The sequence below is a fragment of the Rhinolophus hipposideros genome (genome assembly GCF_964194185.1).
Source record: "Rhinolophus hipposideros genome assembly, chromosome: X".
In the NCBI taxonomy this organism is placed as follows: Eukaryota; Metazoa; Chordata; class Mammalia; order Chiroptera; family Rhinolophidae; genus Rhinolophus; species Rhinolophus hipposideros.
The window spans coordinates 115,361,201-115,386,472 of record NC_138046.1 but is presented as its reverse complement, the minus strand read 5'-3'; the positions used below and the strand labels follow the sequence as shown (position 1 = coordinate 115,386,472).

General features: G+C 39.0%; 1 protein-coding gene across 2 annotated transcripts in view; it reads right to left on the bottom strand.

The window, feature by feature from the left end:
- Nucleotides 1-25,053, bottom strand: part of SCML2 (Scm polycomb group protein like 2) — a 75,410-nt gene extending 50,357 nt beyond the window's left edge. For both annotated transcript variants that reach the window (XM_081042296.1, XM_081042297.1), the window contains exons 1-4: nucleotides 24,907-25,053; nucleotides 12,855-12,900; nucleotides 9,802-9,867; nucleotides 955-1,025 (exon numbers count right to left, since the gene is read on the bottom strand). In XM_081042296.1, the coding sequence (XP_080898422.1) occupies nucleotides 955-1,025; nucleotides 9,802-9,867; nucleotides 12,855-12,876 (159 nt within the window). In that variant the 5' untranslated portion in view covers nucleotides 12,877-12,900; nucleotides 24,907-25,053. The remainder of the gene's footprint in view (nucleotides 1-954; nucleotides 1,026-9,801; nucleotides 9,868-12,854; nucleotides 12,901-24,906) is intronic.
- Between the last annotated feature and the right edge of the window lie 219 nt (nucleotides 25,054-25,272).

Below are 25,272 nucleotides of genomic sequence, written 5' to 3'. Positions count from 1 at the left end.
AAAAATGTATACACATGACTTGTATTCATCTTTTGTTATCAGCATATATTGAGTATTACAATTTTAATACAGTTTTTTCCTTTCTTAAAATGTGTATATATTGTTTTGGGTCTGTGCGCGCGCGTACCTGCGCACACACATACACACACACAAAATACAATTTTGTTAAAATGCATCAACTATAAGAAAAACAAATGGTCAGTTATGTTACCAGAATACTTGAGGAGCATTTTAAGTAACAGTCACAGCAAATGGTGAGCAAAAGAAAGAACTATACGGGTCAAGAAAAAGATCTCTAAAACCTCTCCTTGGCTTGACATGCAGCACAAAAACACTGCCCATTGCTGGTCTTACTCATTTGCCCACTTCCAGGCAATCCAAATACAGCCTCTAAAATGCACAGAGTAGCTTTCTAAAATAAGAACCTGATTAGGCCACTCCCCTTGAAATAAACCAACTGGCAGCTCACCACTGCCTAAAATCAAGTCCAAGTGCTCAGTACAGTTTAAAAGCCCCCAAACCTTTAACCTCATTCCCACACTACTGCCTCCACCCACTTTGTGCTCCAGCCATTCCATGCCATCCTTCAATACCCGGGTTCTTTTACACCCATGTGCCTTTGTTTTGGATGTTCTCTCTACCTAGAACATTCTTCCTCTCATTCCAACCAGCTCAACGGCACCTCTTCTGTGAGCCTTGCAGTATAAAGTTACCACACTTCTCATAATTATTTACATGTCTCTTTTTCCCTCCAGATAGGCAGTCATAAGGACTTAGTATACCTGACGTTGAGTAAATTCTTAATGAACAAATGCATAGAGACCACCTGGCTCTTAAATGGCACTACCACAATACCACTATCTCCTCAAATTACCTAAACCTAAAAATCACACACTCTTCAGTAAGTTAATAGCTTACATTAATATGTACAACATCTACAGGATTTTGACATACCTGTCTGAAACACTCTGAAGGAGCAGATATAGAATCAGTCTCTTGCAAGTAACTGGTCCATTGGAAAGCCTCTGAAAAAAATATATACAAAATAGGGGTTGTTTTGTTTTGTTTTGTTTTTTAGTATTTACAACATGTATACTAACTTTCAGGAATAAAATGGGTTTTAGCTCAAAATCTCTCTTTAAAAATACTTCCTAGGGGCGGCCAGATGGCTCAGTTGGTTAGAGCGTGAGCTCTGAACAACAGGGTTGCCGATTCGATTCCCACATGGGCCAGAGAGCTGCGCCCTCCACAACTAGACTGAAGACAACGAGCTGCCACTGAGCTTCCGGAGCAGTGGACGGATGGCTCAGCTGGTTAGAGCGCAAGCTCTCAACAACAAGGTTGCCAGTTCAATTCCCGCATGGGATGGTGGGCTGTGCCCCCTGCAACTAAGATTGAAAACAGCGACTCTTGGAGCTGAGCTGTGCCCTCCACAACTAGACTGAAGAACAATGACTTGACTTGGAGCTGATGGGCTCTGGAAAAACACACTGTTCCCCCAATATTCCCCGATTTTAAAAAAAATTGAAAAAAACAACTTCCTAAAGAGCAAATTCAAACTTCCTGATCTACATTTGATTACCAGTATAAAAATAAAAAATAAAGACCACTTCCTGATAATAATGGCTGATATAAATTATAAACCAGCTCTTATATGTAATAAAAACTATAGCACAGTAATTCTAAAAATGTAGATTCTAGAAACACCTAAAGGATTTTTTTATAGAGTAACAGCAAATTCTACTCATCTGTCTCTAATACAAATTTACTCAAGACGTGTGTTTTTACCATTTTATCCCATTAACGTGAAGGTGCATTGTTTTTCATGGGGAGCTAAAGGTGTTTAGGTGTGGTCTAACAGAATTTTACCCCTGCAATGCTTTATGGAAAGAAAAAAATCTGAGAACCAGCATTGTTTCTCAATTGACTAGTAGATCTCCATCCAGGTGTCAAGAATATGGCGGCAGAACAAAGCAGTAAACCAGTCATTGGTACAGTCATTGATACAGATTATTTTAATGATCTACATTTTCTACAAATTCTTGCTGTCCCTTCTCTCATTCAGTCTTCATGACACATGATAATGCTAGAGGAGGTCAGAAAGCAGTGTACTCTGCCTGGCTTGAACACTTCAATTCACTGTGCCAGTCAGATGCCAAAGACACTGAGAGAAAACTTGATAGCTATGTTAAAGGTACTGTTAATTCATACAAAGTTTAATTCTCATCAACCACGAAGTTTTTCTATCCTCTAATTTCCTCATGATAAAAATATTGGTTTTAACAGTTCCCCTTTCTGGGGAAATCTACGTTACTGGACTCTTATATATCCTTTAAAGGATATAACATACTTAAACACATATACACACACATAAAGTGCTGATAAATGTTTAACCAGCTTTTCAGAACACACAACCAAAAAGCCTGACTCTTTGTAGTGCTTGCAGATTTCTGTGATGTAAATAATAGCACCACCATATCTGACTGTAAGGTCCCAAGGTGAAGTCACCAACCACAAAGTTGGGAAGAGATGCACACAATCAGCTCTCCCAAGCTGGTACGAAACAGCTTCAGCATACCACCAATACATGTCTGCACGCATTTAGATGCATGTACACATATTATGAATGGTATTAAGCATGTCATACATAACATTGTACACCCTGCTTTCTTTTTAACTTAACAATAAATCTAAGAGACTGTCCCATTAAAAAAAAAAACAGTGTTGAAATCTGCTTCCAGATGATGTGAAGCAAGTACTACCACACTGCTGAAAGGCACACAGCAGAATGTCAAGAATATGGGCTCTGGAACCGAACCTGCCTTCTTCCAGTGTGGCTCTGCCTTTTACTAGCTATGTGACCCCGAGGCAAGTCATTTCACTTTCTCAGCCTCACTTCTTTCTTCTATAAAATGGGGAACATAACGAATATGGTATAAGGTATTTTGAGAATTAAGTGAAGTAGCATACATGTAAGCCACTCAATAAATAGTATGTGTTATTATAAAACTAAATATCATAGTTGTGCCTAAATTTATGAATACTTGATAGCTTTCTCAGACGTGAAAACTGAGACCCATGGCTCCAAAATTAAACTGACCAGGATATTTCAGTGACCTCCTAAGCACTAACCTGACAATCAGGAGACCTAAGATTCTAACTGAAGCTCGACCACCATATGGTGTTGGAGAGCACTTTAAAAACCAACAAAACAAAACATGAATAGCGGACAAATTTGGCTAGGATGTCATTAATGCTGACATCCCAGGAAGAAGAGAGTTTAAGTTGGAAATAATGAATTGGAAACTAAAACCATTTCACAATTATACCTAAAAAGAACTAAGATTCTTCCATAATCCAGTTACATTTGTAAAATTTTTCAATGACATTGGAAAATACTTAATGCATCTCTCTAACACAGTTTTTAAAATAATCTATCACCATTCATGTCCGAATGGACTATAATTTAAGCTAACAAATCCTTTATATCAGTGTGCTATAATATGATCATTTTCTATTACATTGCTAGCTAATGACCCATATGTAGGATTTAACCATTGGGACCTTAATTCTGTTATTCATAAGGTAAAATTTTAGCCCATAAAACTGTTTAGCTTGGCTGTCCCTGTGCTGAGACCTTACCAATACCATAGGAGAAATACGCATAGCAACAGGCTTTACTAATTTAGATTTGACACATCTACAATACCACAGCTAGAATTCCTGACCAGGAGCCAAAATAGTCAGAAGGTCTTAGCCAAGCCTGAGGCCCCAGTCTGCCTCTGCATCTGAACCTCACTGACAGACTGGGGTGGGGGGAGCAGGCAGTTATGCTCGCTCGGAAAAGAAGCCTGGGAACTGATAGGTTTGTTCATGAGGTAGGTGTACATACATAACCTTGTGATCTGATTGTTATTTGCACATGTTTATGGTCCCTTCTTGTTTGCCTTGTATTCTATTCTAGTCCATTATTTGTCCAAACACCTTTTGGTAAACCGAACATAATTTATATGAGCTCCCTTGTCTTCTCCAGAGTAAATAGAATCATGCCCTCCACCAGTGTGAGGCTTGCATTCAGAGTCTATGTAAAGAAGGTAGGCAAAATATCTGGAGCTGGAAGCCTCTCAGCAGAATGGTCATAGCACTCACTACTTCATAGCATGCATCACAACTGCAGTTGGGCATTTGTTTACTGTCTGTCTTGCCTCCTAAACTCAAAGAGGGCAGGAACCATATTTGTCTTACTAATCACTGAATTCCTTAGAAAGTCACCGGTATGTGCCAGGCACTGTCCTAGGTCCTGGAGAAGCAGCAGTGACTAAAATAAGACAAAAAACCTGGTTCTCTTGGAGCTTACCTTCCAGCAGTCATTCAGTGATTTCTAAGATGAGATGTTAAGATCAGGACCCTAAGAAATACCTGCAGATGTCTGTCAATTTCATTAAGTAGTCTCATTTTTTAAAAAAAAAGTTGGAGAATGTTGAAAAGTTACTAGTTTCAACCTTTAAGAATATATATATATGTTTTAGATATTTTTACTTTTATGAAATTTTCAGAATAGGCAAATCTAGAGACGAAAAGTACATATTCAGTGGTTGGTTGCCTAGAGCTGGGGAAAGGCAGACACTGGAGGAAAACAGGTAGTGACTGTTAACTGGGTACAGGATGTTTTAGGGTGACTAAAATGTTCTAAATTCGATTGTGGTGATGGTTGCACAACTCTGTGAATATACTGAGAAATACTGAATTGTGTACTTTACATGGGCGGATTATATGGTGTGAATTATATCTCAACAAAACTGTTATATTAAAAAACAAAAGAGAGAGAGAGACGTCGTCAAAATGGCAGCGTGAGGTGAGCCTCTGTAGCGCTGCCCTGGAATTTACAGCTAATCGAACAACAACAACTCCACAAAGGACTCCCTGCACAACAGACAGGCAAGACGAAGAGGCCCACTATTGAATGAACATAAAGGTGGGCGAATCGCGCCAGTGGGGAAGGAGGAAAGGGAGAAGTGCGGAGACGGAGCCCTGGGCGGAGGACGCAGACCTGGCTGAGTGCTCTGAGCTCGCTACTCCCGGAACTACCGCAGCTGCAGGAGAGGGAAGAACTCGGACTGCTAGGGCTCCGCTTATGGCCCACAGGGCTGAGGGGGCAGCATATGACATGGCTGAACCCAACGCTCACGGCAGAGACCTCGGAGAAAAGACTGAGGGAAGAAGGCTGAAAACTGTGGTTAAGCCCTCAATGCCGAGCAGAGAACGGAAGCCTTAGGCACTGAGACTAGCCACCCCCTCCCTACCCTCCCAGAGCTCGTGCGCCCCCACCTGCCCGGTGCTAGAAGCAGAACAGTACCAGTGTCAGATCAAAAGGACAGGATATTTACTGTTCTGAGAACTGTGGACCACAGACACAGATTCGCAGTTCAACTAGTTCTGGCAAAGAGGAGGGAGCTGTGGAAGCGGGACCGGCTGTGGTGGTGGTCCCCGACATTGCTCTGGGCCACCTCTCACAACTCACCCCGCCCCTGGCCCCACCTATCTGGGCGGATCCCTGCAGGAGTAAACAGAACTGCTGACACATATGGGCTCTGAATCTGGTACAGGGAGAGCTTTGGCACTTCAAAAGCTCTCCGCATCCCAACACGGACACTGAGCCCTGTGACCCAGTCAAACTAACAGAGGAGAAGCCCGTCTCTCAGGGAATCCCCCCATTGTGTGAGAAGCTGTAATAGTGCAAAGAAAACATAGCACTACAGCGGGAGACAGAAAAAAAGGCTGCAGTCAGAGAGAAAATAAAACATTCTACCAACAAGTACTGTAAAACAAAAGAAAGAACTCTTCCTATCAAACTGGATGTCTAGGAAGAGAAATAATAAATCAGTAATTGCCATGAATAACCAAGGCAACAAGACAGCTCAGAAAGAAAATGAAAAGTCTCCAGAAAAGGAACTTAAAGATATAGAAACATGTGACTTAAATGATAGAGAATTCAAGACTAAAGTTCTGAAAAAACTCAACGAGATGCAAGAAAACACAGATAGGCAATTTAATGAACTCAGAAACATAATCAAAGAACAAGATGAGCATTTTATGAAAGAGACTGAAATTTTTAAAAAGAACCAAATAGAATTAATGGACATTAAGAACTCGATAGAAGAAATTAAGAATGAAATAACCAACTCAGGTAGTAGAGTTGACAGATGGAGGAAAGAATCAGTGACATCGAAGATAGAAACCTGGAAATGACAAAGATGGAAGAAGAAAGAGACTTCAGACTTCAAATAAATGAAAGAATTCTACAAGTACTTTCTGACTCCATCAGAAAGAGAAATATAAGAATAACGGGCATACCAGAAGGAGTAGAAAGAGAGAAGCGAACAGAGAATATATTCAAACAAATTGCTGATGAGAAATTCCCAAACTTGTGGACAGAACTGGATCCTCGAATCCAGGAAGCAAATAGAATACCTAATTACCTCAATCCCAACAGCCCTTTTCCAAGGCACACTGTATTGAAACTGTCTAAAATCAACGAAAAAGAAAGAATCCTCAAGGCAGCCAGGAAAAAGAAGACGGTAACCTACATAGGAAAGCCCATTAGATTATCATCAGATTTTTCAGCAGAAACTCTACAAGCCAGGAGGGAGTGGAACCAAATATTCAAACTATTGAAAGAGAGAAATTATGAGCCAAGAATAATATATCCAGCAAAGATATCCTTTAGATATGAAGGAGGAATAAAGACCTTTCCAGACATACAGAAGCTGAGGGAATCTTCTAATACACGACCGCACTACAAGAACTACTAAAGGAGGCTATTCGACCACCATCAACAGGGACAGTCTGTGGCAACATAAAAAGGGGAAGAGTAAAGGCCTGAACCGGAATATGGAAACGGAGAAAGTAAGCATGCTGAAGAAAATGGAATACTCTAAACATCAAACTTTCTTTTACATAAACTTAAGGGTAACCACTCAAACAAAATCCAGAACTGAAATATATACTGTAATAAAAGAAGAAACAGAGGGAAACATCACAGAATACCACCACACAGAAATAGTAGACAACAACAAAAAGGCAAAGAAACAATGGAGACACAGCCTTACCAGAAAACTAAAGATGGAATGACAGGAAATCCTCACATATCAATAATCACCCTAAATGTAAATGGCTGAACTCACCAATAAAAAGGCACAGAGTAGCAGATTGGATCAAAAAACTAAACCCAACCATATGCTGTCTCCAAGAGACACATCTCAGCTACAAGGACAAGCATAGACTCAAAGTGAAAGGGTGGAAATTGACACTCCAAGCAAATGGTACCCAGAGAAAATCAGGTGTAGCCATAATGATTTCCGATGAAACAGACTTCAGGGTGAAAAAGATAACAAGAGACAAAGATGGACATTTCATAATGGTAAAGGGGACTATACAACAAGAAGAAATAACAGTCATCAATATTTATGCCCCCAATCAGGGAGCACCAAAATATACCAAGCAACTACTAACATAACTATTTGGGAGAAATTGACCAAAACACAATTATACTAGGGGACTTAAAGACATCGTTGACAGCTATGGATAGATCATCCAAACAGAAAATAAGTAACGAAACAGCAGCCCTAAATGACACATTAGATGAAATGGACATCATTGACATATATAGAGCACTTCATCCTAAAACATCAGACTATACATTCTTTTCAAGTGTACATGGAACATTCTCAAGGATAGACCATATATTGGGACATAAAATCAGCCTCAGCAAATTTAAGAACACTGAAATCATACCAAGCATATTCTCTGATCACAAGACTTTGAAATTGGATATCAACTGCAAAAAGAAATGAGGATAAAACACAAATACGAGGAGATTAAACAACATACTTTTAAAGAACGACTGGGTCAAAGAAGAAATTACAGGAGAGATCAAGAGATACATAGAAATAAATGACAAAGAAAATATATCCTACCAAAATTTTTGGGATGCAGCGAAAGCAGTTTTAAGAGGGAAATTTATATCATTACAGGCCTATCTCAAGAAACAAGAAAAATCACAAATAAATAACCTCATGTTACACCTTAAGGAACTAGAAAAGAAGAACAAGTGAAACCCAAGGTCAGCAGAAGAAAGGAAATAACAAAAATCAGAGCAGAACTAAATGAAATAGAGAACAAAAAGACAACAGAAAAAATTAATGTGACAAAGAGCTGGTTCTTTGAAAAGATTAACAAAATCAACAAACCCTTGGCTAGACTCACTAAGAGAGAAGACACTAATTAACAAAATCAGAAAAGAAAAAGGGGCAGTTATCACGGACACAACAGAAATACAAAGGATCATGCAAGAATACTATGAAGGACTATATGCCACCAAATTCAATAACCTAGAAGAAATGGACAAGTTCTTAGAAACATATAGCCTTCCAAGGCTGAACCATGAAGAACTGGAAAATCTAAACAGACCATTCACCAGTAACGAAATTGAATCAGTCACCCAAAACCTTCCCAAAAGCAAAAGTCTGCGACCAGATGGCTTCACTAGTGAATTGTACCAAACCTTTAAAGAGGATCTAATACCAATCCTGCTCAAACTCTTCCAAAATATTGAAAAAGAGATGAGGGTAAGGGGATCAAATATATGGTGATGGAAGGAGAACTGCCTCTGGGTGGTGAACACACAATGAGATTTATAGATGATGTAATACAGAATTGTACACCTGAAATCTATGTAATTTCAGTAATAATTGTCACCCCAATAAATTTAAAAAAAAAAGCAGAGAAATTTGGAGGGATGAAGAAGAACATTTTAACCTAATGGCATACATTTCCTTGGAGGGTTTTAGAGGCTGGAGGAAAGAGCTGAAGAACAAATAAGGCCAATGGGAAAAACATGGAAGCACTGAGGGCCCAGCAGTGAGAGAGAATGATTCCATGGCAATTCCCTTCCTGTAGGAACAGAAAGTTATGTGTGAACTACTCCAAGAGTGGGGCTGGCAGGACAAGTACAACAGAAAGACAAAGGGCAACAGGTTTGCCTGAAACCTCTGGTAAGTACAGTAAGTTTGCTATAGTATTTTTTTATTCAGTTTTTTGTGTATGCATGACTTATTTTCCTTAAGAGCAGGTACAACAGGTCAGATTCTATCACCTGAGTCTCTGATTCAGTGCTATACATATACTGTTCACAATAAGAAACTTAAAACATGAATTAATAACTCAGTGTTAAATTAAATTAACATTTACTGAACATTTATGATGTGCCTAGGAATTATATTAGGTGCTTTACATTTTCTTTATTTAATTTCCAATAATCCCATGAGGTAAATAGCCTTATCCCTGTGCTCCACAGAAGAAGAGACTAAGTATGTTGAATAATTTGCCCACGATCAGGAGGCTAGTAATGAATGAGGCCAGGATTCTAGAACAGGTCTGTCAGACCTCCCAATGCCTATGCTTTTATCCATTGAACTGTCTTTCAAAGCATCAAAACAGGACTTTCACATTGACTCTAATGTTAGAAGAAGGGTTTTTAATAATCATTTTAAACTGGTATTACATGGTTATTAATAACTAGATATCTTTAACTTGGCAAAATTTGCATTGAAACCCATACCAATTTATCTCTAAAACGAAACTAAAATTTTCAAAATAAAATACTTTTTGACCTTTCTTATTGCTTAGATTTTATATTTACAGGAGTCTACTGTACACAGACTGTACAAAAAGCAGTAAGAGTTCATTTTAACACTGAGTGAAGAAGAAAAATATGTTGGATTGAACTACTTTAAAACCTACCATTTTCCACAGATGTGCCTGATTGAGGAGTTTTCTCTTCATTCTCCTTCTCGGCATCCATTGAGCCTAGAGAGACAGAGAGAGAGAATGAGAATGAATCGTGAGCAATACTGTAAGGCCATAGCAATAGTCAGAAAGAGCACTTAGAAAAACTATAAACTAAAACTATTTTTGGATAGGAGCCAGTTTTAATTTTATCATTAACATTCTCATTTTCTGAATAGGACTCCTTTTTTAAATACTATGTACCTTATAATTTGTTCATTTATTTTGTTTATTGTATGTCTCACTCCACTCAAATGTAAGCTCCAAAAAGGCAGGGATTTATTTATTTCACTTTGTCTGTTTTGTTCACTGTATCCTCAGTGCCTAGAACAGGACCTGGCAGGAAATAACACCCTCAAGCATTTGTTAGATGAGTGAATAAATAAACCAAAACAAGCTGACTTGATCCTACAATATTCAAATTAATGTGCCCTAGAAATAAAGTGCATGCTTTTGAGAGCTTCAAGTACAACAAGGAATCTAGAATATAATGTAATGCAATGGACTAGGCAGGTTTTTCTTCTGTGCCAAGCTGAGGACCTCAAACAATGCTGGACCTGTGGCTTCACCAAATCTAAGATATATTATTTCATCCACATATATTACAGTACATATCTCTTAGCTCATTTTTAAAAAAAATTAATTGTAATACGATTATGCTGGGAAAAATTAACCATAATTCCTTAATATCATCAAATAAGCAGTCAGTGTTCATAGTTCCCCAATTGTCTTAATTATTTTAAGTGTGTCTGTTTGAATCAGGTCCCAGTTAAGTCCATACATAGCAATGGTTGATATATCTCATAAGTCTTCTGATCTATAGGCTCTTCCTCGTCATTTCTTTTCCTTCCTTCCTCTAGCAATATTTTTGCTGGTGATACCAATTTAGAGTTTTCCAATCTGGACTTTGCTGACTGCCTCCTCATGGGTTCTTCTGGTCTTTTTATTTTCTCTATATTGACACTGGTACGTTGTTCAAGTGTCGCGTCCAGCGCAACACGGGCAGTGAGGGTGCGAGAAGGGGCGGCTTGGGTTAAGTTCTTAAGAAAGAAACAAACAGAGACTTAATGCAGTTAAATCTCTCCGAAGGCCAGGGGTCTCTCCGTCTCAAAGGAGTGGAGCCCAGAATAAAGCCGACTGGAGGCTTTTATTGATAAGTATGCAAGGGAGTAGCAGTGTTTTTGGCACGGTCTGTGAGACTCACTTATCACGTTATAGAAACATCCCAAACCAATTATGTTGATCTTCAAACAGCCGAAGCACAAGGTCCCATGATGTCTTACCTAAGGTATGTACCCTCTCAGGGTCAAGTCTCTCATATTGTAACAGCTCCGTTGAGATAAGTGGAGAGAACTGATCTTAGTTGTCCTCATGACTTCTCTCACAAACAGGTGCCAGGGAAAAGCCAGAGCCAGCAACAGTTTTTCCCAGGCAGGGGCAAGGGGAGGCAAGGACCCTTCCCACATTTTTCTACGGCAGCTCATTGGGGGTCCCCACTTGGTTCCGCCTGGCTTAGGTTGTATCTCCCGTGAGATATCTTACCCGTCTTTGGCTGCAAACCATCTTTTGCGGACCAGAGAGACATAAGGTGTAAACACGATGGAACAGAGTTCCAGAAAGGCACAGTCTCACAGACTCTTCTTTCCTTAAGGAAAGACACGGGGGACAGTTGGCTAGGCTGTTGTGCGACTACATTCTAGAACTTAATAAGATTCAGATTTGGCTTTTGGCGGGGGAGAACAGAAGATGACTTCATAGGTGGTTTTGTTTACTTCTCACAGGAGGCTCCTAATATCTAGTTCTCTTTTTTGTGTGTGATATGAGCAGCCACAGATGGCTATTGCCTAGATCCATTTGTTCATTAGTGGTTACAAAATAGAGAAATGGTTACAATTCTAATTTTATCATCCTATCTTTATTAGCCAGAAAACTTCTATAGAGAGAAACTTCCACTCTTCAACCAGCTACCCTGAGGTACTACAGATCACATAGAGAAGTCGCAATCAACATTTTATTCTTTTTCTTTATTTTCTAGTTTTCAAAATAATGAGTTGGACCCCTAGCATTCTCCACAGATCACCAATAAGTTTTATTTTTCAGTATCATTATAAACTCATGGATTCAACCATACTTGATATGTTTCCATCTATTGCTGTTTTACCCTTATCAATGCTTGAATTGTCAAGTGACGATCTTCTTAAAGAAGGATCTATGAGTGATGCTGGGTGTAGCGTTTAAGGTAACAGATCTACTTTCTGGATGATTGAGTGACTCTTCAAGATATGTGAAAACATGAGTGGGTATATGGGCTGCTTTCTATTTAAATATTTGGCTAATACAAAGAAAGTACATCTTTATATTTACTAAATAGTTCTACAGTAAGATTTTCTAATAGGAAAGAAAGTAGAACTGTGAAGACATGGGTGCTGCTCTAGAGAAGCTAAGAATATAGTTACACAGACTACATTAAACTAATACACTTGACAAAACTGGGAAGAGCAGAGAACAACATTCAATATTCAGCCAGAGAAAAAGTCATGAGAGGACACAGGACTCGAACTGAATCTTGAAGAACAGGATTTAAGGTAGCAAAGTTGCGAAGTATGTACTATGGGAAAGAAAACACAATTCAAAACAGTGGTGCAAATGAGTGTGGCATATTCACAAGACAGTAAGCAGCTTTCTCACTAGAACAAGATAGGATGAAGCATTTTTTAATCACACATATTACAGTTAATTTTGGATTCGGATTTTGGTGTTGTCACAGATTGTTGTAAGACGTGTTCACTTAACCTCCCTGAGTGTCAGTTTTCTCATTTATAAAACTAGGAAGGGAAGACAAGATCACCTTTAATAATAGCTATTCAGTTCTAAAATTCCATATCTAATCACCTAAAACCTCCTATAACTTTTATTTTTAAAAAGTCTTTTTCAAAAGTTCAGTCCACCAAAAGATACTCACTCCAAATGAATTAAAATATTATCATCTTTAGACAAGTAAATCTTACCTTCGCTCACTGTTCGCCCCATGTTATCCCCTTCTGGTGTTTCTTCCTACAAAGAGAAAGACCAATTAATGCCTCCTTTTAGCACAATGTATTTCTAAATGGTGACATTATTAGAAATTAGTTATAGAGATAGATCATTTTCCCTTATCGCTTAATCTCTTTCCGTTAAATAAAAATGATATGTTTTAGTAATTGCTAAGGGCTAAGGGAAGAAGGATTGGGGAGTGACTGCTAATGAGTATGGGTAAGAGATTTCTTTTTCTTTTTCTTTTAATTTTTAATAATTTTATTGGGGAACAGTGTGTTTTTCCAGGGCCCATCAGCTCCAAGTCTAGTCGTTGTCTTTCAATCTAGTTGTGGAGGGCGCAGCTCAGCTCCAAGTCCAGTCGCTGTTTTTAATCTTCAGTTGCAGGGGGCACAGCCCGCCATCCCATGCGGGAATTGAACCAGCAACCTTGTTGTTGAGAGCTCACACTCTAAGCAACTGAGCCATCCGGCCGCCCCAGAGGTATCTTTTTTGAGGTGATAAAAATGTTCTGGAATTACATAGTGGTAATGGATGCACAACCTTGAAAATACACTACAAATCACTGAATTGTGCACTTACAAGGGTGAATTTTATGGCTAAATAAAATAGAGCAGATGATAAGTTGGTAGAGTTGGGATTCAAACTGAGGCCTGCTCCAAAAGCCCATTCAAGCCCATTTTACCAAGAGGTGGAAGAATCATGACTGTGTTGGTGAAACGTGTAAGAACTGCAAACGGCAAGTCTAACGAGACAATTACTTGTTAGAAGGCCTGTGTAGTATGAGCCACTAATTCATTCAAACTTTTCCTGCATATCTTCGATATGGCATGTACTCTACAACAAAGATAAATAACACACTGTCCTTGCCCTCCAATAGCTCCGTCTAGTCAGAAATAGGAAATATGAACAAAGCATAATGTGAGTGCTATAAAAGAGGTATGTACACGGAAATACTTAATATGGCATAAGGATATCTACCTACTATTACTCTGTGGTCAGAGTAATATGGTCAGATTCTATGGTCAGAACATGATGTATATAACAACATAATTTGTTATTTATTTAAAAGAAGCCTATGGAGAATACATTTGTTAAGCCACCCAAAACACCTTCCGCACTTCTGATTCAACCAACTTACACTCATTTTTGCTCCTTCTGACATTTCTGTTTCTCCTACTAACACCACTACTACTTTTCCAGGTACTTGGCCTTAAATCTACAGGTATGACTGAATGTGTGAGGTTCTCTTCTTTCATTCACACATTCAATCAGTGGCCAACATGCACTGTCTCATTTCCCCTTCCCTTGCCACTAGTTTACACCCACATTAGCTCCCATCTGGTCTAATACCATAGCCACCTAACTCATCTCACCAGGGTCTTTCCTCGCAGCGACCGACCCAACACAAAGTGTCAGATATGGTCTGAGTTGTTTTCTGCCCAAATTACCTTCCTGCCTCAATAATTTCATTGACTATTAAATTGAACAAACAAATCTTCTGCGGGGCATATTTAAAGTCCCTCACAATTTCAAAGTCACCTGACAACTACTGCCAATCACTAACCTGTGTTTTATCTACATGAGATACCCTTTCCTCCTCTTCTGCTTCTTGAAATCTTATACAACCTTTAAGGCCTAACATACATGCAACCTCCTTCTTGAAGCCTTTCTTCATTACTATCCTCTGTTTCCGGCTATGATCTAGTCACTTATTAAACAAATATTTACGAAATTCTTGTTATGTGCTTGGTGCTATGTGGACAGAAGATTCACTATCTACTACAAAAGAGCTGGAAATCTAGTTGGAGAGGATTTTAACAAACAATTCTCAAACAAAACAGAATAAAATACACGCTTTATTAAAAGAGGTAAAAGTGCTATTCTGTGGAAAGATAGAAGGTGCAATTAACTGAGAATGTAAAAGAAGGCTTCTCAAAGGAAGTGGCACTTGCACTGGTCCTTTAAAGATGAGCATTTCAATGAGCAGAGAAGACAGAGGTTTCAGGCTGAAGACACAAAATGAGCAGAGACTAACAGAAGTTCCTGCCTCCTCTACTTGATTATGAAATGCTGGAGGTGCTAAGGTTCCTTCTGGGTTCTCATCTCCCTCTACAGTCTCTCTACCTCCCTTTCCCCGACCTCTCTTCTGAAAGTCAGACTGGAATATTCAAATGGACTGAATATTCAACACCACTGCTAGGATGCTGTCAATTAAAGACTATAGCCTAGTGGCTACAGAAAAAGACAAAGTGAAATATAGAGAGGGTGCTGAATTGAAGCAGATAGTAAAGGGAAATTCCAGGGAGGGAGTGAAGGCACTTACCAACTCTAATCAGAGAACAAAAAGTTGTGAGTTACAATCAATCAATGAATTTGTGAGTTACATTAAAATAAGTCCCATTACTATGCAAAGGAGTTCAGTCCAAAAACCTTGAAGGATGGTCACACACAGATGCTGATCTTCCTTTTTTGCATCACAGGGTGATGAGATTTTAGGTGACCTTTATTTTCTTCCTTCTACTTTTATGTATTATTGGAATTCTTTACAATGGTATGTATTAATCAGAGAAAGTTATTTTCATGAGGGGGTAAGTGCCCTATTTTTTAAAAAACAATCCCTAAATACTGTTACATTATTAAGAAGCTCTATATATGCATTGCTGGTCTATCATGTAAGTTAAACAAATTATATGCATTCTTAAAGAAAAAATTTATATTGTGATGATTACTGGTAGCTATATCAATTACATATAAATATTATTTCAAGTGCCTAAAGCCATCCCAAGTTACTTCATCTGAGTCTTGGTTTTCCCCATGTGTATGTAATACCATCTACATTTCATAGTGTAGTCATGAAAATTAAAATAAGATAGCACAGGTAGAGCACCTAGCATAGTATCTTGGATAAGTGGAAGCTCAAAGACTGTTCTCTATTCCAGCCCATCTGCCCTAATTAAAAAACCCCTGAGATGAGTGGGTTTTAGCATTAATACTTAACATCATGTTGTAAAATCACACTGTGTTCCTACTTTCATTCCGGAGCATTACTTACTTATTCTTTCAAAGTATGGACCAAAATGGTGTTTAAAGAAACCAGAAATGCGGGGCAGCCGGTTAGCTCAGTTGGTTAGAGCGCGGTCCTCTTAACAACAAGATTACCGGTTCGATCCCCACATGGGCCACTGTGAGCTGCGCCCTCCACAACTAGACTGAAACAACTACTTGACTTGGAGCTGATGGGTCCTGGAAACACACTTAAATAAGTAAAAGTTAAAAAAAAAAAAAGAAAACAGAAATGCTTCAAATATATGGTTAACAGAAGGAAACCAGACTCCGGGTGGTGAGCACACAATTGAGTACACAGATGTCGTAATGTAATGTTGTACACCTGAAATTTATATAATGTTATTAACCAATGTTACCCCATTTAATCAAAATTAAAACTTTTTTTAAAAGACAGAAATGCTAACTTTAACCCCCTCTTAAATTAAGTAATTACATATATGAATACACACACACACACACACACACACACACAGATATACCAGGGATACCAAAAAAATGTATACAAGTGGACACTTTGGTCAACGTTGCTCAAGCAATAGTTCGCCATCATCAGAATTGTCTGGACGCTGATGGGAACCACTTTGAGCACCTCTTGTAAGTGCAGAAGTCAAGCGTGACCTGTTATTTATCTTTTGTTACCGGTATATGTTGAGTATTACAATTTTAATATCTTCCTTTCTTAAAATGTGTGTGTGTGTATATTTGTAATGCCCTGACACATAATTACCAAAGAAAGCAGCTGCTATCTACTAACCAGCATTATCAGAAAACTTACATATTCTAGCTAAAGCCAAAAGAAACCTGATGTCACCTTGTGTTGGCTGACTCTGAGGTATAATTACTCATGAATATATTATTTCCTTTAAGTGAGTACTGAAAATAACTTGTGGCCATTTGTGAACCAAAATAACCTTTGTGGACTCCTAGAAACTAGAACGGTTTTTTCCTTCTTTTTTACACATTCATCACTCGCCCCCTCAAAAAAAATGAAATACAGATAAGTAAAAGGAAAAATCACCTATCATCCCACCATCAAACAATAACACCTGCTGTTAACCATCTGGTGTATATCCTTTCAATTTTTAAAAATCACGTATGTAAATCCATATATATTACACATTTGAACCACTCAAATGCACATTTTCCGAATTCCATATATAATTTTCAAGGGAAATTCTGCATATATTATAAATTCATACAGCCAACATTTTTAGCTAAAATGAAAACTGGACAATAAGTGCCTTTTAAAAGTTTGTGCAAAGCCCCAGAGAAAACTGCAGAAAAAGTTTAACATTACTCTCAATATACTACTTTGAGCTGCTTCAGTGCTTTAACACTCAAATAAGAACCCCAGAGTTGGGCTCCATGTTACATGGGAGAGAAAATCTCATTGAGAAAAAAATTAAAAGCTTTGTTTTGTTTTTGCCAGCATAAAGAGAAGGTGCTTCAACTAAATGGATATAAGGAGCAACTCTATCGCATTAAAAAAAAATTTCAAATATAAAAAAGCTTCCCCCCCAAAAGGTATTAAGTTAGCAATATTTTATAGTGTCTGACATTTAAATTTTTTGCCAAAAGACCACAATTACACTAAATCAAGTAGTTGTATCTAACAGGCTTTGACCAAGCATAGATAGTCTGAGATCTTACAAAACCATTTATTTTGTCGATTGTATCTTATCATAGAATTCAGAGCTGATAATAGATCAAAACATACTTTGAAAAGTCTTGCATTGTTTTCAAACATTTTCTCAACAGGACTAAACAATGTAGGCAGTGATTAAGAGTGGAATTATTAAACCTAAAATTCCCATTGCCTTTATCGGATTCTGGAGAAAATTCTACAGTGTTTTTGAGAAAGACAGTTTTAAAGGACAACTTAGCAAGTTAATGAGTCTATACTTCTAAGATTACAGAACCCTTCCCCTTATTCATTTGTTTGGGGGTTTTGCTTTGTTTTGCCCTTCCTTTTTTGTTTTGTTTGGAACATGAGATAATATATCTTGAGTCTCTAATTAGAGACTACTAGTTGAGGAGTCAATATGGGTGACATGGACAACTAAACAAGTCTGACAAGCAAGAAATCTCCCAGAACCCTTGCATTTCAGATGTTATAAAATGGATGAATTATAGCATCTCAACCCGACAGTATAAAGAAACTAAATACAGATGTTAAGCTGAAAAAAATAAATTTGTTCCCACACCAACAGCAAGGTTTGCTGCCGTATTTCTCAGCCAGAAGTCCCATAGGTGGGGATAATGTCCAAACTTGAGCATTCATTATTAGACTTGTTCACTGAATCTCCCATTTGGCAGCTATTAAAATCCACATTTTTTGAAAGCATAAAATGACCTTAAATTGAGACATCAAATTTTCATAGGTATACAAAAGATTCTCAACTATATTATATATTTACCAGACGAATTTTTTCCTGATGACCAGAGTTTCGGTAATAAATATATTGGGTCGGTGCAAAAGTAATTGCGGTTTAAGTAACTGCAAAAAGAGCAATTACTTTTGCACCAACCTAATAACAGTTACACCCACAATACAAAGAGATGCTGAGATACCTCACTTTCTACAACCTGGTCTCTACCTTCCCACCTCTCCTATAACTGCTTTCCAAGGCTCCAAGTACCTCCTGGCCATCAAACCCCATTTCAGCATTTCAGTCATTCTCCTGACACTTTAGGAGCCCAGGATGATAGGTCACCCCTCATTCAGGGCACCTCTCCTATTTGAGCCTCAGGCATGTGTTACTCCCTCATTTTCCCACCTCTATTATCCCTCTGTGTCTACTTCCTCCTTCTGTCCTAGCCATTGATCTTCTCCAGTCACTCAGTCTGTTCCTCTAGATTCTAGAAGTTTTAGAGTCTAGAATCTCATTCTAGGCCATGGCTGACGCGGCCACTATATGGATGACTCCTGTATCAGCATCTCTAGTCCCAGTCTCTCTCCCAGATTTCTAGTCCAGCCAATTGAACGTCAGTTTGAATGCTTCACCACCGTCTCAAACACCACGCATTTTCAGAACCAAACTCTTTCTGCTCTCCAAAATGTGCTCCCCTTCTTCTGCTTCCTATTTCAAAGTTTCTAGAGGAACAGTTTTAATAATGCTTAATAAAGTCTGCCCCAACAAATTAGAAATTAGTCTGTTTTTATGTCAAAACAAGCTCAAGAAAAACATTATTTTCAAGAATTTTTAAGTTATCTAAAAAATTATAGCCTACAAGTTAAAATAATCACTTGCAACTTTAAAATAATTTATGTGAAACCTATGCATTCAGTTAAGTATGTTATATCAGAAAACAGATAAATGAAAGACAAGTCAAGGGTTGCCAAAATCCCAGGTCACAGTTGTAAATTCCTAAGGTTTTAAAGCACAGCCACAGGCTAATTGTCCAAAGACCTGCTGCCCACCGACATTTGCGGAGGACTGGAGTTAATAGCAGGGCATGTCAATTTACTACAGGCAGCTCTCCATGCGACATTTTGACAAAAGAACTGGGTCAGGTTACAGCCTGTTCCTATTATCACAGCAGTCTAGATTTATGGTTTCTAACACTGGCCCTACAAGAAATAATGGAAATGATGACAACAACAATCCCTGCTAGACAACAGACTATAGAAAAGCATGCAATAAACCACAATTTGAAGTAACCAGAAAACTAAACATCTCTGACAATGCTTCAAATATGAGGCAGGTATCAGTAAATTACCCATTTAAATGTTTCTGCAACCTCTCAAAATCTCAACACAAAAAAATTCTAATCAGAGTTTCTAGTCTAAAACCAAGTAATGCATTTATGCATTTATCATTATTGAGTACTATATTTTCTTTTAATACCATAACCATCAAAGACAAAGTGTTTAATTTGAACAAATTTATGAAAATCTACCAAGTTAATAAAAATAAAGATGACCATTACTTTTCAAATAATTTTAAAGTATATTGAAAAATACTCCAAATAATACTTTAAATCTATCAAAAGAAAAAAATGACACAACAGTTTCACAGCAAAGGGCGCGATCACAACTGTATTCAAAGGCAAGAGAACCGGAAAAATACATTTGATTCATTCACTGCTTAATTTAAAACTAAATATATAATCAAAATCTGAAAGCAGCTAAAAATGATGAAAGGTGGGAAAAGTAACCAAATGTTAAAAAAATATTAAGAACTTTGTCAATACATGTGCTTAAAAGGCTATGTCAAGGCTACAGGGCACATACCAAGCAAATGAAGCTGTTTATGTCTGGAATTCAACACAGGTTAATCCTTATGAGAAACAGAGGTCGAGAAAAATCAAATAATGTAGTCTAAAGACAAGCAAAGAGAGTCCCACCAACTTTTCCAAGAAAAGAACGCATCTTCAAGGTATGCCCTAGAATTGCAATATATCTGTCCCTTCTGAAGTTTACAATGGGATGTTACCACAAAAGGTGGGCACTCTCTTTCCGCTCTTACAACAATTTGCTCCTATAAACTTTAGGAAGGGGCAGAGCCACAGCCATAAACACAGGTCACAAGTAGTAGTAAGTAGTCAAATGCTCTCTATTTCCAAATGTTTTCCAGCTCTTTACTCATACAAAGCTTCTTTTTTAACTCCTTGGTTAAATAAGGAATTCATCTAGCCCAGGTCATATGACTATGAAATTAAATTGAACAGCACCATCAGGTAAACTGCTTTATAGGAATCTCAAATCTTTCCCTTTTAGCACAATAAGATATCCCTACTTCTTACATTAAAACCTTTCCATTACATGCCCCAAAAATGAAAGATCTGACTCTGGGTGGTGAACACACAATGTGATTTATAGATGACGTAATACAGAATTGTGCACCTGAAATCTGTGTAACTTTACTAACAATTGTCACCCCAATAAACTTTAATTTAAAAAAATGAAAAATAAAGGTTTAGCGGTATGTTGAGTAGAAATCACTTAGTACAAAATCACTAGTATTATTACCTCTAAGATGAGAAAGGTTTACTTATATTAAACATAAAAACAAAATAAGCAAAAATGCCTTATTCATGAAAACTAAAGAACATATGCACATATCAAATCCTATATGGTTTCTGATATTTTCTCAACTTACCCAGCTTTAAAAACCACCACCTCTGCTTTCTTTTTAAAAATAAGACGTTTTCACTGAAATAAAGGCATTTCTATGCTTAGTAGCCAAAGCCCAAACTAGTTAGAGCCTGGGAAACTTACCACTAAACTGTACCAACCCATTTTAATCTAAGATAAATAGCAGTGGTTTCTTTCATCTATGTTCCCAAGACAAAAGGATCATAAATAACACGCCAAGCTGAGGAAGGATAAACTTTTTCTGTCAAAATCACCGACATTTGCCATTTTTTAAATTTCCATTGGTTCCTGAAATCAACAATCACTTCAAATTCTAAGATATTATGTAGTAATTTTCATACATTAATAATGTTCCTAAAATTCTTAGGAGTGCTTGATTTGCTTACTCCAAACTACAAAACATCTGGCAATGCCAGACCAATATTCACTCCGTAGCCTCCTGGCTCTAACGTTGATGACGGCTGGCAGAGCTCACTGTGTTCATATTTTGTATATCCTAAAACCAGAAATGTGACTATGAGGAGACAATGAGACTCCCAGGGAAAGGAGCTAATAGAGAAGATGACCTCAGATTTCCATTCACAACTGGAATGAGAACAGAGCTGGCATAAAGCGGGGGAAAGTTACAGACAGGGTAACCTGGCAAAAAAAAAAAAAAAGGAAAAAAAAGGATAGAGGTGACTAATAACTCAAATAGCAGAGGATCCCTTGCATCTGCCAGTGTTCCAGTTCCTAAAGCTAGAAATCATTTCTATTAACCCAAAGAGAGGGGCAGTAAAATACTCAAGTGAAATTTCCCTCCTCCTCCCTCTCCCCTCACCCACTCCCCAAGAGCTCAAACTAAAACTGAGATTTGGATCTTACTTAAATGGAACAAGGAGCTACATCATTTTCACTGAAGTGACTTGGTATTTATTTGGCCTTTTCAAGGCACTTTACTATCATCAATTATTTCTCCTTGAGGCAGCGCAGGATTACCCTGACCATTTCAATGATGCGGAAACAGACACCAACAGCAAAGTGAACAGGGGCAGGAAGAGGGGTGATAGGAAGCATCTGGGAGGAACAGGCAGGCAACTAAAAAGGAACAAACCCAAAAGAAAATGAGAGTCACATCTGGCTTATAGCTGACCATCATAACCCTTACTTGTTATTTTTGAGCTCAGAGAAATTTCTCAAACATTTTGAACAAAGAAAGTGCTCTAATTTATCAGTGAGTTAGTATCTAGTTACAGCCTTAACTACTTGGTCATAGAAGCAAAGATTTTTAGCATTAAAAATCACCAGTCTCCAGAGCACTTTTTGATTTCAACTTATACCAACCATTCATTTTCCCCCAATGTTATCTGTTCAACCCAGAAAATAATCTCTCATAAAAATGTATAGCTTTATACCATGTTTCCCTGAAAATAAGACCTAGCCGGACCATCAGCTCCAATGCGTCTTTTGGAGCAAAAATTAATAGTAAATTTAATTTTTTACTTAATTACAGTAAAATTAAGAACTTATTTTACTTAATTATAGTAAAATAAGACCGGGTCTTATATTGTATTATGTAAGACCGAGTCATATTAATTTTTGCTCCAAAAGACGCATTGGAGCTGATGGTCCGGCTAGGTCTTATTTTCGGGGAAATATAGTATAATCCTAACAAAAGAGGCACAAAGTTAATATCAAGTCAGAATATTCAGTTATACCCAGAATTTTGTTTAGAGAATTATGAGCAAAATCCCTGAATTCGCCCTTGAAATAAAACTTGTTCTACGTTCATACTGATTTTCTTAGCTATAACCTTGAACTTTTCAGGAATAAACTACTGACAGGAAGACTTAAACACCCAGAAACCAGCACACACAGAAGCCTCTGAATAAATGTACACTGAACTGAACTCCATACTGCAGGCAGCACAGGCACTTAATAAAGATGTGTTAGTTGAAGCATAAATCAAAAGGACGGACCAACTGCTTCATGAGAAAAACTGATACCATCTCTTTAAGACTAACTCCTTCCATCACCATGTATCTGATCCCTCGGAGTGAAGAAGAACTGACTCTGGGTGGTGAACACACAATGGGATTTATAGATGATGTAATACAGAATTGTACACCTGAAACCTATGTAACTTTACTAACAATTGCCACCCCAATAAACTTTTAAAAAATAAAAATAAATGATTAAAACGATTAAAAAAACTGACCCCAATGTTTTTTGTACACATTATATCATTAGCTTTAAAGCATCTTCACAGATAATGTAGTTCAGTCACATTAATCTTTTTTTCCAAATTATCAATTTCAAAACAAACCTTATTCTCTGGAGGAAAACAGGTATACACCTTTAAGAAGCTTGTATGGTTGTGTGATATATATGAAATTTATTTAAAAAGTTCAAAACCATTTTAAATGTGTTTAAGTTTTTGAAAACATTCTAAGAGACTGTTTTGAAGACTATGAATAAAGTTACAGCCATTATTAGGTGAGTGCTTATAAACTCACTTGTTTCCCAAGCTCCCAAATGGACTCATTTCCAAAAGTTTATTTTCACATTCCTCCCATCAAATAGACAAAACCACAGAAGGAAAGAACATTCATCCTTGGAAATACAGTATTTAATGAGTAATTAAGGAAAAAAAAGGCAAAATTGTCATTAGTGAAGAACATTCCCAAGCAGTTATTGATAAATACTATCTCCAATAATTTTGTAAATCTTATGATCATAATGAAATACTCACTTTCCTTACCTCCGTTTCCCCCACTAACCGATCCATTCACTTTCTACAGATGTCCCAAAGTCAGCCTACAAGTAAATCATAAATGCTAATCTTTTAATTCTTCAAAATAGACGCCGATTTCAAACTGTAATCACACTTTGTAATGAATGACAAATGTTTTACAACCTTTTTTACCTTTAAAAAAAAAGTCAATAGTTTTAAATGGGAACTTGTAACTAAATACTTGTGCTGCCCAAACATTTTCGGAGAGACCAATTACAGTTCAGCCCTAAAGCTACGGAGATTCACACTAGGTAATGCAGCACCACCACTATCCAGGTGAAAAAACCGAGAACGGTGTCTCTAAACGAAGGCAGCAATGGTCCCTAGCCCGTCATGCCGGGAAAGCACGCGGCTACTCCTCAGGAGAGTAGGAACCCCGCTCTCCGTCCCCCCCCCGCACCAGCACCAGAGCGGGCGGCGCCCTACCGCCCCGCTACTCCCCTAGCACAAGTTAATGGCGCTCCCCCTTCCCCCCCACCCCTCCTCCCTCTCTCCCCACTCCCACCCCGTTACCCCTTTACCCCCTTCTCCCCCACCCCCTGCCAACCGCTTAGAGCCCCCTGCTCAGACTCCGACGGGCACCTAGCACCAGTACCCGAGCCACAGGGGGCATCCTTCAGAGCTGAAGTTTCCCTCCCAAACTCCAAAAGTTCGTTCACAAGTCCCTGGAGAGTCAACCGGGCGGGTTTCAGCCCAGACCACGCACTGTAAGCCCCGCCACCCACCCGCGCCGCCCCGGGGCCCCGGCCCGGCCCCACACACCGCGGGAGGATGCTCGGGAGGGTCCTGTCCGCGCTTCAGGTCAAGGGGCGACTAGGAGAGGGCGGCCCCGCGGCGACAGAAGCTGAGGGCAGTACGTGGGGTAGGGGAGCTCTGGCCTCCGAGGATGAGGCCACTGAGGGTGGGCGACAGGGTGCAGCGCCAAGCTAAGGCCGGACACCGCGGGACAGTAAGGGGGCGTTTCTCGCGCGGGACGCGCCGCGAAGGGTTCCCGGCCACCCGCCCGCCCGCCCGCGGACAACGGCCAGAGCCCAGACGCCACCGCTCGGCCTCTATGGTGCTCACGGGGCCCGGAATCTCCACACACCTCGGGGATCGTTGGCGAAAGTGGCGAAAATACAGTCACACTAGTCACTCTGTCCCGCGAGCCAGCACCGGTCTTCAAACCGCCGCCGCCATGTTCGAGAAGCCGCGCACTGAGCCGCGCATGCCCCGCAACCGCCACTTGCGCCCCGCCCCCACTCCACCAGCCCGCGTGCCCTGCGGTTGCGGCGAGCACGCCCTTTGACCGCGGCCTCGTGCAGCGCCGGAGCCGGCCGCCCAGCCGGAAAGCCGCGCGCGCAGTAACGGACGATCAGCCCTGGCAAGCCCCGAAAAGCCATTGGCAGTTTTCCCTTATCCTCTTCTCACTGTCTGCCCTCCCGCCAAAAATAAAAAATAAATAAGCCAGTCG